General features: G+C 43.1%; 1 protein-coding gene across 7 annotated transcripts in view; it reads right to left on the minus strand.

Annotated features, from left to right (window-relative positions):
* The window catches only part of SMOC1 (SPARC related modular calcium binding 1), a 153,944-nt gene that overhangs the window by 10,478 nt on the left and 129,077 nt on the right, over positions 1-14,389 (minus strand). For all 7 annotated transcript variants that reach the window (XM_085548960.1, XM_085548959.1, XM_085548957.1 and 4 more), the window contains exons 8-10: positions 12,962-13,154; positions 12,385-12,467; positions 8,902-9,007 (exon numbers count right to left, since the gene is read on the minus strand). In XM_085548960.1, the coding sequence (XP_085405086.1) occupies positions 8,902-9,007; positions 12,385-12,467; positions 12,962-13,154 (382 nt within the window). The remainder of the gene's footprint in view (positions 1-8,901; positions 9,008-12,384; positions 12,468-12,961; positions 13,155-14,389) is intronic.

A 14,389-nucleotide genomic window follows, 5' to 3' on the forward strand; every position in this document is an offset into this window, starting at 1 on the left:
GCCAGCTGCCACGGTAGTTTTTGTGATAGCAACATCTAGGATTCAGAAAGGGAACAAACGTATTTAATGCAAGACACATTCATTATTTGAAAATGTCCTTGGCAAGATGAAACATTCTTGCTGTATCTATTTATATTATCTGAACTCCTGTGCTGTATTTGCAGCATATTTAATGCTTTTCACATGGTTGATTTATACACATGAATTCCACAGCAGACAAGCACCACAAATCCATTAAAAACAATACTATGGAACTGGCAACTTCAGTGTGCTCCATTTCTTACTTATTCTGATATTACAAATTTGACGTTCTTTGGCTCACATTTCCTTTCTGTGGACAATAACAAAAAATATCACAGAGGAGGACCAGAAGAGGAACAGTCTCAGCTGAAGACATGTGACTAGAAAATGCTGCCTTTCAATCTTAGGCCCTTACCAAGGAGGCAGTAGGTCATACATTTACATGGTATGAGGTGCTCTCCAGCAGTAGGAAAGGGATTATTCCTCAGTGATACAAAGAACCAGGGAAGAAATCCTTTCTAAAGAAGTCTTTTTTTTTAAAGTTCACTAAGGTAGCCTGCTTTTTCTCCAAGTGATGAATGTATCATTAAAAAAAGTTAAAACGATGCTGAGACTTGAGCCTTTTTCCTCCCAAGCATAAAGCATTTCATGGCATGGAAATTAGTGGACAGGCAGTCAGACATGCTACACTGGCACTGGTTGCTCTGACTTATTCCAGGAGACACATCCAGCTGCTGCCTAATTCCTTCCCCAGCAATGAGAGAGGAAGAACAGTTGTGTGCTGCAGGCAGCCAGGTTCTGGTGTGAGTCCTGGGCATTCAAGCTAGGGAAATATGAACCCAGGTTCAGTTTCACTAAGGTGTACATTATAAAATGCATTTTAAGAATATCGTCAACCTTAATTGAGAAACTGGTAGGTTATACATTTAAATGGCCACTGAAAAATTCTTATTTGGGAACTAGAAGGGTGAGAATCCTTTTGACCTTTTCATATGACCCCTTCTGCCTCTAAAATGTAGCTACAAAGCCTGAAAAAGAAAATAAAAACCTACAATCACAGCACATTACTAATGTGAAAGGTAGTCACTATCTGGGAACATCTGGATCCCTCCAAAAGTAAATTCACATATTGGGAAGAGGTAAATAACCTACACAACATATTTCACAAGGTTTTACTTGAGAATGTCTCCTTCATCATTTAATTCCTAGCTAAGAAGCAGCCTGGCATCCAGTCACAGCATCTGGTCAATGTACAGTGGGATAAACACTGTGTGGGAGGAAGAAGAGGTTAGGAATAAGTTTGTCTTAGTTTTGGGAGCCAAAACACAAGGCAAGCCCCTGGAGCTACCTATGGACAAGTAGAAATTGCAAAAATCTCCCCAGGAAGCTAAGGGAGTGCCTGGATTTTTTAGAGCCTTGAAACTCAACATGAAGAACAGGATGACAGGAGAGAATAAAAACACATCCTGTGGCTTGTTTTTATGACATTTATAAACACAGTCATTGGCCTCTCTCCCTGTTGGGAGCGAGCTGGCTATCATTTGAAGACCTGCATGTTTCCAACAGCCACAGGGAAGAGCCAGAAGTTCTGTATTTCAAAAGAGGAGCTTCTGCTTTTGCTTTTCGAGATACAGGAACCCCAGTTTTTGCATGTGAGATTCTCCTGGTCCACACACTGTCCTGCCCTTGGCTCTGACCTTTGTTTTCTGAAGACCCAGATCTCAAGACACAGAAACGAAGAAAAGGGAAAGAGCACCTCTAGCACTGACAGCAGAAAGACAGGAGCTCTTGCTTCTCTCTACCTGCTGAAGGGATGCACCAAAGCAAGACTTCAAAGGGCCTTTTTTTCTTCAGAAACACATCAAGGAGGAGCTCTCCCAGTTACTAGAAGAGGCTACATGGTTTTCTCCAGCACTTCCAAAAAGAAAACCAAGGCAATTCACAGGCTAATACAAATACATTGACTCATGAGGTGATGATGTATCAGTCTCAGCCACTACAAACAAGCTGAGCGTTTTTACTGAAAACAGCAGCATGCTAACGGAACTAAAGGGAATTAGTTTAACTTCTATGACTGTAGAAGGAAGGAAGATAGAGCTATTACTAAGTTTTTACCACTTCCTGCTGGCTGGTCTAAAAGCACTGCAGTTCCTGAGCTGGTTGCCTGCCCTTTCTGATGATAATCCAGAACCTCAGAACAGGGAGGACTTTGAATATCCACATCATCTCAGGGCAGCCATACCTTCCCCATGCACTGTGCAATTACATGATAGACTGAGAATGCTGGGGTTACAACATCCATCTGAATATCTTGACTTTCAAGACTGTCCATGCAAGACACTTACTTTCCATCCACGAAACACAAGTTGAAGCAACTTCACAGCATTGCTAAGCCACTTAGTTTTGATAATGTGCCATGACAACAACCATACATGCTGGGTCAGCTGAAATATATCTGAGGGCTCTAACTGTTCTGCTAGTGCAGAGTTTGAAGGAGTATTCTTGGGGAGTTTTATTCTATTGCCTCCCCATTGCTGTTGTAAGAGAAATGCATCAGTCCTCAGATGCAAAGTTAATTTGCTGGGCTGCTTCTCCACAGCACATTTTCATTTTACAATAAAACACCTCTTACTCCAACACCAATCACACGAAAAATCCACTGAACCTGTCTCTTGCTGCAGTATGCTAATAGTTTCTCAGGCTTCTCATGCAGACTACATAAAAGCCAGCAAGTTTAGCTCCATCATACAGCCCAACAGGGAAGGGAGGTCTGTCATTAGCAGTCAAGGACAGGTAATCTGCTCTTTCAGTTTTCTTACTAATTCACTATTATCAAGTGAATAGTTTTGTCTAAGTAATTGTTAGCCCCTCTTCATGTATAATGTGCTGTCAGCTCCCTCATGGGAAGCTCTTTACTTTTCTCTTCACCCTCTAGTGCCTGAAGGCACCTGGGTTAATGTACTATTACTTTTAACAAGGCTATTTTTCCAGCTGAGACACACTTCCATGGAACATCATATCATCTGTTCTAACTGGGGTATGGACAGAAAGCTATGAATAAACATGGACACATGCTTCTTGCAGCTGCATTAAATTCTGGAGCAGAGAGGGAAGAATATGCCCAAATACCACCTAGACAGCTTGAACACGCTCTTTGCAAGCAGTCTATAATGCTCTCCACCCCTTGAGGTCCCTAGCAAGAAAGGAGTGAACTGTACAGGAAAGGGGAGGTATCTAGCTTAAAATAGAGGAGAGCAAGGTCAGACAATACACACATACCGAAACATGTACAGTGTGCAGTCACATTCTCCTCCATTTGGCTGCATTGTCAAAGGGTAATAGGCTCAACTACATTTTACTGAGTAAAACTATGTCCCTTCCTTTCAGAGTCAATCCTTTGCTCCCTGCACCCTTGCAGCCCCACTGCACAGACTCCCTGTACTATCGCAGTGACAGAAAATCTCCAAACACAAAATACATCTCTGGGACAAAGCAAGGTCACAAGCTCTGAAGTACCCAGCAGATTATCACCTGTTCAAAGGTTTTTCCAAAATCTGTTACTTTCTAATACAAACTTTAATTGGCAACAATAGCAGCTGAGGCAGGCGAAGGGAAGGGGATTAAGACCAGGTTAACATCCCTAACTCTAGACTGAAATGGGGGCTATAAACCAGTGGGAGCTAATTCCAGGATGAAAGAGCACTGATGAACAAGAAACTACTAGCAAAAGCGACAGAGCAGAAAAACAGCCCAGCTTCCACTCCTAGCACACAAGGCATGCTTGTAGTCAGGTTATCTACAGTATTTAAAGCTGTAAGTTTCTAAATCTTGAAATGCTTTTGCAAGCATTTGTGCCTTGCTTGGTGCTGTAGCTTAACAAAGAAGGGGTGCAAAGGAATATCAGGACTGACCTTAGCTGTCAATGCCCAGGAGAGCACTAACGATGCCCACAGCAAGTGATGATGGAAAGTGGCAACAGTTTTAACAGACTGAAGTAAAATTCATGATTCTTCTTTCCTGCTCTGCTTCCACTTCATTGTCTCCTTTTGTCATTCCTTGAGGTTGTCTATTATAAAGCTAAAAGCTCTAACTGTGGAACATGGCTTGAATCAAAGAGGATTACTCTAATGAAATTGTAAAAAGGATTGTGTATGTTTTCTTATTCTCCCTTTCCCGTAGGGAAAGAGTCAAGAAGCTAAAAAAAAAATAAAATAAGCTGTGTTCAGACTAAACAAAAGGTTACTGCGCAGTCCAAATTCATTACAAGGAATGCATAATTCCTCTACAGCTAAAACTGAAGCTATCTTCCCATTACAGAGCCAGTTTCTTTCTCTCTTCCCTCCGGCTAAGTTGTGTACGAAACATTATTCTGAACACAACTTTTCTGAAGATTGTGGGATAAATCATTTAGGAGCTTTAAATATCAACTCCCTTCATTCCACATTGACTTTTAAAGGATCCTCCTATTACACGATCTCTCTCATATCTTTAATTAGGCTAGAATTTCCATAAGAGCATAAAGAGAATTCAGTATCCAACTTCAATTGAATTGCAATAGGAGCTGGGCATTAACTTCCCCACACTGTTTGAAAGTGTCAATCTTTATTAAAACACGGCTCAACTTCAGAACACCCTGGAGATGTGCTGAGCTTTACTTGCCTGCTTCCAACTGCACAACTACAGCATGAAAGAGAACCTTGGGGGCAATTTTCTGAAGTACCTTTTAGGGCTATTACATGGGAAATAATTGGCAGCTTACAATGAAGGCACACAGCTGCTGAGTTACATGATAAGGATAGCTGTCAGAAGCCGCTCTTTTAACCCAAAACTCCACAGGGCATTCATATTTTTCCTGATGATGTAACAAGCTACAGTGAGCACATTTTGGCAATTAAAATTGATTCCCAAATTGGCAAAGACTAAAGATAGTGTTTTAGATTGGGTAGAGGGAGGCTGGGATTTCCTTTGGCCTATTCCAGTTTAGGCCTCATGTGACAGGAATATGTCTGACTTACAAAATAGAATCAAATGTACTAAAAAGTGAACTCTTTTTTTCTTTTAACAACAACAAAAAAATGCTGCTTCTATTATATAGGATTTATGCATGACACAAAACACTGTTTATTAAACCTATTTCCTACAAGAGTTTCCTTAATTAATTTGAAAACATACAGTAACAAGATGTGCCTTGGAGTTTATGCAATAAACCTAAGAATGAATTTTACCAGAGATTTTCTGTTTCAAAAGTTTAAATGAAGTCTATTTGGCTATTTTGCTGTAATATAAACCAGGGCCATGACGAAGGGAAGTTCTCTTCTCATTTACGTTATTGTAAAGCAAGAGTAACTCAATTAAAATCAATAGCTTTGAACTTGCTTAAACGAGACAAGACCTATAAGGGATTACAAGGTTGTTTTAAGCATGCCCAATTAAAAAAAAAAAAAAAAAAAAAAAAGTCTTATCAGGTTTTACTTACATTGCCTGAAGCAACAAACAAGTTGTACTGCCTCACTTTGCTGCTACTAGATTGTTTTGGTGTTTGTCAAGTGTAAAGCAAGCAGTTCGGCACAGCCTTATGTAGAGTTTTAAATGCAGATCTCTAGCATTTTTTTCTCTTTACATTTTTCCTTTCCCTCCAAAGAAAAAATAACAACACATCCATTGCAAAGCCATAGAGAACTTTGCCACATATTTAGGTAAAGTATTGAAGATGCTCAGCAAACACAGGCAGTTTTTACTCCACGCATTCAGGTTCAGGCTGAAAGCTGCAGGGTCAGCTAATCCGAACTCCTGTACAGCAAACACACAGACTGTGAATCAATTTACTATTAGGATCAGAACTTTGATTTGACTAAAGCATTTCTGAAAGGTATCAAGCCCAAAAAGAAAAGTCTTACAGAGAGGGAATCCATCACCATCCTCATTAGTTCATTCTGCCTTGCAAATAGCTTTGCTTTAAAGAAATGTTGATCACAGGTTGGTTTATATTCAGCTGATCATGCTCTTCCCTGTTAGACTAAAGAGCCTGCGGAGCTTGCGTCCCTATGGACTCACTCAGATTATAAGTAATCATCTTTCAATCCTTTTTTATTTCTTCTACTATCCTAGGAAGCCTGAACTCATTAAAACTCTCACTCATAGGGTTTTTTAAGCCCTTAAAAACTTTGGCAAGGCTCTTCTCTGTGTGTTATTCCCTCTTTTAATGTTGATACCAAAAGTGTACATTGTACGGCATTTCCATCTCCCTCCTGCCACAGAGAAATGCAAATAACCCCTCTTCCCTAAAACTGCCTCTCTGACAATAATACTCACTTTTTGCCATAGTCCCACACTGCAATCTTGTATCCACAGTTCAATCCATTTCAGTAACTGTTTTGGGTACTGCTCCATTTCTGTCCCTGCTCTGGAAGCCAGGCCTTGCATTCAGTCCACATACACCCAAAGTGCTCACTTTGTATTTAGAACTCACAGGACAATATACGGGGCCAGCTGATGTGGGGAAAACAGCTTGTTTGTATCGAGTTTGCCTGTCCTCTGCGACTTAAAAGCTTATTTTTAAACTTTGAATAAACTATTTTGATTATTGGCTTAATTTGTTCAGCCTCTAAAAGGGTCCAAAATTGGTGAACACTTGGAAGAAAGAGGTAGGATACAGAGGAAGGCAGTGTGTGTTTAAATGCAGCGCTTGCCCTGCCATTGTTATAAAGATGGAGAAGAGCCTGCAATAAGTGAAACTTCCCTCACAAACATGTCTCAGCTGACACTAAGCTAAACCAGATCTCAAGCTTTTCTTTCCAACATCACCTTCTCAACAAACCTGGGCGAGGGAGGTACAGGATAAGCACTGTCATAAATTAAGTATAACATTAGTTGTTAAGGCTGGAAAAGAGTTCATTAGCCCCATAAATAAAATATCCATGAAAAAGAGCTTTCATTTCTAATGCCAGAGTGAAGCCAGGTCACCCAGCAGAATTTTAGATGTTCCTGAAGAGAGGACTCTGGACAATTTTCCCCTCTGGGAAACTTGGAAAGCAGGACTCATTGCATAGAGACTGCTTCCTGGCTTCCCAGCTCTGCAAACTCATACCAAATGAAAGCTGTACTGATTAAACTGTTCAATTCCTTGAATTTATTTATTTATTTTTCTTTTCCAAAATAAAATGGCTCCATGGTGGCACATGGATGGAAAAGCTCGATGTGGGCTCTTCGGGGTATGCACTTACCCTCACTGATGCACGCGGAAGTTTATGCCAGAGCAATTTCCTGAACTTAATCACAGCTGGGAGCAGGCAGAATATTTGGGTGGCAGCAGCCTTTCGCCTTACAAAGGACAGACTGCTAAAAGATTTCTTTTTCCCCTTTCAACTGGGCTGCTGACACCGCAGCTGAAAATAAATCAATGTGGCGACTGTGAAGAGCCGGGCAGTGAAAAATTCTGCCAGAAAGGCTTCTATTCAAAGCTGAGAAATACACAAAGCTTGGGGGACATTAGGAAGAAAGCCTGCTGGGTTTATGGAAGAGCAGTGGGGGCATATATATCTCTGGTCTCTACAATATTGGTTTATATTAAGCTTTATTTTAAGAGTGATGATTACATTGGCTGGATTTCAGACTCTGTGCCAAAGATGCCAAATAAATATCAAATACTCTCCAGGGCTTCCTGCCACCCCCACCCACAGCATTCGAACCATGCAAATTACACAGAATTGACATTGGAATGCTTATGGCTGGGAGAGAACAACGTATTTCCCATCCTTGGGGCATTTTTCATCCTGTTTATATGAGTACAGACATGCTAGGCATATACTGCTAATTCGAAGGGTTGCAGACTATCCCATGTGCAGGCATTCAGCAACAGGCTTCATTTGCAAGGTCCAAACACAAAGTTAAAAACATATGGGTTCACAAGCAATCCATCCAGCAACCAAGAAGCACAAAGGTGCCACCCAGGAAGTTTTTGTCTTGAGAATTTTAAGACGGCACCGCTTCCTTATGCATTTTGAAAGAGAGAAACAGAACATCAACACTACTCTACATGCTGGAAGCAACGTGCACAAAGGTACCTCCATCTCTACATCTGCATTAATTTGAGCACATTATTTGCTGTGGCATCCCTGCCTGGTAAGCTAGCACTGTCCCCTTTTATAGTCAGAACCATAGAAGCCTTGCCTAGTCACAGCCACACAGCATTTCTTTTAAACTCAACAAAGTCCTTTCCCAGTGGCCTGTCCTACCTGGCACGTTGCAGCACTGCAGCTGCTGAACTGAGGGGATTTCCTATCATCAAACAGGAGGGGGAGACAAGATCTCAGCTTTCCCAGCTCCCCAGAAAAGCACACTTCTGCACACCTCTTTCAACAAGCCTGACCTGCTGCTCCTTCCAAGAAGGATGAAGAGGCAGCTGGTCAGAGGGGAGGGTCATGAAAAACAGCATCTATCCTCATCCACAGGCTGGCTTCAGCCCCACAGCAAAACCACAGCACTTGCGTTGCCAAGAATTCCGTTCACATTCTTCACTCCCTGTGGTAGCCACTAGGCCACACGGTCTCCTTCATCCCATTTGCATTTTATTAGGTCTTTTCATAGACTAGGGGACAAAAGAACAAGACACTTCCTCCCACTGAGCTCTCATTTCACACTTCAAATGGGCTATACTAACCTTTATGGTGGAACAGCTGCCAGGGAGGAGGGGTGGGAGCAGGAACGCCAGACTACCAGGACAAGACCCAGCAGCCTCTGATCGTGCAGTGCTGGTTCCTCTCCCAGCAATCCAGATGAATGGGAATCAGCTCAGAGCACCGCTCTCCCTCCCACCCCCACCTCACAGGTATCCACAGCAATCACCTTGGTGGGTTCAGCTCAGGTGCTTTCTGGACTCACCTCCCACCCCCAGTAGGTGCTGCTGAGTTAATAGCCTGTACCATGTCCGTAGTGAGAGCATCGAGTAAGCTGGTGATAAATTCAACTTTCTTCCCATCTGGGCAGCCTGAAAAAAGAAAAGAGGAGGTTTAAGGCAAGAGCACACAAGACTGGTCTCCCAGCCCAGTGCAGCAAGGACCAGTCAGAACCTCCTTTGTTTGTAACATTGTAGATATCATTGCAAGAAAGGCAGAAAAATTCCTTCTCTGCATGGCAATTTGTCCTGCAGCTTTGTCCAGCACACACACGGTCACCAACAATATCTGGCAGGAAGATCATGTGGTTGGCTTTACAGCCTCTCCCAGTTCCCTACCAGCATAACCACAGGGATGTGCTGGAAGTGTCTGGCAGACAGAGTTCCCATGGTAACACTTGTACAGGAGTTTAAAAAACAATTCATTACCTCCTGGGTCATCTTCCTCCAAAAACACGGCTGTTCTGATGCTCTAACTGACAGCTTAAAGCTTCTTAAAGCATGGGCCAAAGTGAGTGCTGCTGTTTGTACCTCCCTCTCCAGGCACAGAGTACTGTCTGCCAGCAGCTACCACAATAGTTCAGTTCTTTGCATGACCAGACTGCACTGGAAATATGTCTGACCACGTGATCATATGGCAAGAGCTTCCAGTCACTGCTGATTTGGGCAGGAATTGGACAAAACAGGCTGTGGACAAGCTTGGTAACTATTTGCATGACTTAGACCTGAGACCATCCAGTTACCCACCACTATAACTACAGAATGATGGAGTCTCCTGTCAATCTTACGACAGAGTTGAGACATGAATCTCTGTCTCCTCACCTTTATGAGGCAAACTATGCAGCCACTGTCCAGACCTACCACCTAGCATCCTACTGTCTTCCCTGAAGTGACACTGAAGCCATCACCACCTTCCTTACTCTTCTCTTCCCCAAAACATCTATTCACTACCAATTATCCACGTAGAAGAGCAGTACCAGAGAACAGTATTGCCTTAGTAACAAGTAGCAATGTCAACACTTTCTGCTTTTCCCAGACAAGCAGAGAAGCACGTGTACCCCAAACACAGCAGCAGAAACCTACTGCAGTCCCTTGACAGCTGAAGGCAGCTTGCAAATTGATCTGACAAAACTCCCTCCTTTGCAGCATTACAGGCACTGTTCTCTGCAACAGCTAACCAACAGTCCCTAGCCTGTCTCCATATTACGTGTATTACACACACGCACACCCCTCAGCACTTGTTTGGCACGTGGTCCAGAAAATGTCAGCATTGTAATGGGTAAGCTGCTATGGCAGCCAGAGGAGACCACTCACTTAAAGGAGCTTTTTGTTGCAGTAATGAGAAGGTTGAAAAACCATTTGCTAGAAGTCATCTCCCTGGGGCCTCAGCATCTCACCGTCTGCAGGAATTAGCAGCTTGCCATTTGCTATGTACAAGCAACACGTGCCTTCCTTCTTTCTTCTGACTCTTGTGGGAGCAGCACGACACAGTTTGTGAAGAAGGTATGTGAAGGGTATGCACAGATTCATACTCTTGTCTCTCCCAGCTTGGCCTGTGCAGGATCACACAGAAGAAGGATGCTACTGCCTGAAGCACTGAAGGTCTGGAGGATAGGCAAGACTCTCAAAAAGGGGTAATTAAGGGACCTCCCTCGGAGAAGTGGACGCAAATGGAAAGATGTCTCAAATGAAAGCAGAGATTTTTCTAAAAGTTCAATTCCAATAAGAAAGAGAAAAGGTAGAATAAAACGTCTTTTCTCATTCCCTGTACTGACTCACCAGTGAATTTTTATATATAAGAGTAGCTAATCAAGCAAACCTCAAGTCTGCATCAAAAGACTACGGAGCAGACAAATCAGGATACATAACACCCCTGCTCCATCTCCTATTCTCTTCATAGACAAGGGTATTTCTAGCAATAGGAATCATCAGGGATGGGAACCATACATCCAAGCACAGAGCTGAATGTTCACTAAGGTACAAAACAGTGACCTGAGCTGAGAATTCTCCTGGAGTCTGATGCTACAGAGCATCCTATAATATGTCCTCTTGAGCCTTGCGTAGTTCCCACCCCTTCATCCAGTTGCAGCTGTAGTGCAGAAGAAGGAAGAAGAAACCATTCTGTCTTCCTGAGAAATCAGAAAGAAACTCTAAGGAGTCCAAAGGCAAAGGATTTTCACTAAGTTCTGCTGATACAGAGAATAAATGCAAGAAGAAGCAGAAAAGCAAAGGGAAAACAGGAGGGAGAAGAAAGGAAGTCAGGTTGTTCTATTTTACAATGATTTCCTAAGGAAATGAGCCTTAACGTAATCATTTAGCTGATTCACTAAATGGGATGATCCTGCACCCCCCAAAGTAATACTTGAATCAAATGGCCAATTTCCAGTGTAAGAGGAAGGCAGATAAGAAATTTCTACATATCTTGTGAAAATGAGCAGCTGCATAGTAGAGAGCCATGTTGGGGGCAGAGCTGTTAAGCTTTGAGCTATGGAGCCCAAGGTCAGGAGCTGGCAGGTGAATCAGGAGATGCAAAAGGCAAATCTGGAACAAATCTCATTTCCTTTGCTAACTTGTGAGAGATAACTCACTTCATGTTAGCCCTAGGAAGGGACAGAAGAAAGTGAAGCAGATTCATTGCTACCAGCTTTTTCTGTGGAACTTCAGGTCTCTACTTCCCCCTCACTGTAGAAAGGACTGACCATAGCTTCTGTTCTTGGGAGTCATTCCCCACCCAACAGAGCAGTTGCTGATCTCTCAAGTGAAGGCCCTTCCCTGTGTACCTTACAAATGCAGAAGGAAATTAAAACAGAGCATGTGTGTATGACATTTTTAAGAGCTGTTCAGACACCTATGCCCAGCACCTCTTCCTAGCAGAAACAAAGCAGCAAATAGGAAATTATGGCTTGTCAAATTGATAAGAGGGAAAAGATTAAGAGAAAACAAGCAGCAATGGGAGATAAAGCGGGTCTCAGGTAAAAAGTGAGGGACCCACTCCAGCCAAGAAAGCAGTCAGCACTAGGTAAGCGACCTTAGTGCACCAGGAATACAGTCCTGCAGTGCCAGGGAGCCAGTTGATCCACTGACAGTTGCCATCTGTGTCCTCCATCATTGCTCATCAGACCATCAAGCTACTAAAAGCCAGCCCTGCTACACAGGAAGGATCCTGTTCTGGCCAAGCTATGAAGAAAGGTTTTGAATGCTGAGCCCATTCTTCAGCCAGGGTACATCCAGGCATCCCAATTTTTTTTTTTTCCCCAAAAATTCTATCTCAGCCATGTTTCCAAAGAAAAGCAGACAGGCAATAAAGCAGCCCCTCCAAACACTCCCAAGCTCTTCCAGTTATCCAAAATAATGTAGAATAAAACCCACGGTAAAATAAGCACAGTGAGGGAAATCGCCTCAACAATATTATAGGCCTGTTCAAGTCCCAAGGCAAGATAAGCAGAGACGGGCTCTCATCCTTTACTAACCTGGAAGTTCTCTGTCCTTGAATGGATCATCAATCTCTGTGCTCTTTGACCTGGCATCACTTTCACACACTGGAGTCTCATAGCTGGAAAAGAATAAAAGATGGTAGACTATGTGATATGGCTTTAGTGTCATTAGATGATAAAACTGGGGAATGTTCTAAATTTGTTCTGGGTGGGATCTAAATGGCTGCCAGATAGAAACATAAAGCAGAGGATAATGCAACACAGGCACTTCAGTTTCTACCCCTCATAACATGGGCCTGCATTTTGAGCAAAGGACTGGCACCTGCTTCCACCAGAAAGCTGCATGCCAGAAAAAAAGGAGAAAAAAAAGGCAGTTTTATATAATATTTCTCTGAGAGGAAAGCAGTTACTGTGCACCAACTCCTACAGAGGACACTTACTATGGTACATATTGCATCGCTATCTCTAGGGAAGGTAGCTCAGAGTGCACTGCCCAAGGGAAGGTAGCTCAGAGTGCACTGCCCAAGAAGTACTAACTTATCTACTACAGCAGTACTATTTTTCATGGCTCATCTCCCCCAAGCAGGCATCCCACCAGGCTTGCAGCCCTTACCGAGTAGAAGTACCAGGCAGAGGGCGTCCGGTGTCCACCAGGACGCACCAGCAGTATCCAGTGGACTGGTGGCATTGCACTGGTTTGTAGAGCCCTCCTGGAGCGCACTCAGGGATGACGATACCCTCGCGGGGGTTCTGCCTGGCCTCCTCCAGTGCGCTCTGTCTCTCCTGGTCGCAGGAGTGAACTTTCTCTGGAAGACAGGAAGGAGATGGAGGTGTACAGAGAAAAACTGTCAAACCAAGATCACCTTCCTCAGCTTAGCTAGTCAGGGATACCCTCCACAGCAGACCTTAGTGTGCTTTCTGTCCAGTAACACCAGCACGCTTACAAAGCTAGAGAATAGGAGATTTCAGGGCTGAGAACTTCTTCCTATGATCAGAGATGACGTTACAAGATGATGGATTCTGGCCATGCGTGCCCAGCAAACCAGGAAGAGCAAGAAATTGCAGCCCCTGGGTAAGGTTTTTGCAGGTGATATTTTCACATACTTGGAGGTTCTCACTTGTGACTCATGGTTTTCAGTTACACAAAGGTGCTGGCAGCCATGCCCTGCTCCCACCACCTATTCATCCAGAATGTAGTGCATTATTCTATCTCATTTAGCATTCTATAAGCCTTATAGGATGCTAATGAGATAGGGCCACATGTGCCCAAATGGAGAAGAAAGTTATGTTTTGACACCACTTTATCAAGTAAATAGGATAATATTACACAGGACATTACAATCTGCTTATCTCAACAGACAGAAGTTCTCAATAACAAGTCTTCAAACATTCTGGTCTTTTAAGGAGAAAGAAAACAACTTCAGCTTTGGAAAGCAGAGAAGATATCAGAGAGAGAAAAAAAGCATGCAATGTAGGAGAGAAAGCAGTCAATACTGATGATCATAGGATTAAAATACATGAAGTAGAGAGTAAAAAAAAAAAAAAATTAAAAAGAAAAGACAACTGCTGACTTCTATCATTAAGAGAGTGATGAAAGCCAGAAGTGGTTACAGCTCTGTCCTTCCCCAGCTTCCCTCGTGGTTTACTTTGGTTTTTGTAGTGTTTTTGTTGTTTTTTCATTTGAAATAAGCCAATGCCAGGAACTACCTCCTGCTCTCAATACACAAAATGCTTCAACATCACCAGGCAGTGATGCCAGGGGTTCATCCCAAACTTGCAGTTGTTCCCCTGCACTACCTAAGTGTCCTACTCTAGGACAGGCTCAGCATAGACCCAGCAACACCCACTGTCTCCCTATATTTTGCCTGTCTGTCTGCACTCCATCAGCTCCATCTTATATTTTGGCCATAAATGCTGGGACAGGCAGCAGGTGTCACACACCAAACAGCAGCAGTTCTGCACAGCACCACCTGAACGCACCGTGCTCTGGGTACCAGACTGAATCATAGCAGCTAACACAAGGAGTCGCAAAGACCCAGCG

This window comes from Coturnix japonica, chromosome 5, assembly GCF_054131305.1.
Source record: "Coturnix japonica strain WE chromosome 5, WE-NBRP24, whole genome shotgun sequence".
NCBI lineage: Eukaryota > Metazoa > Chordata > Aves > Galliformes > Phasianidae > Coturnix > Coturnix japonica.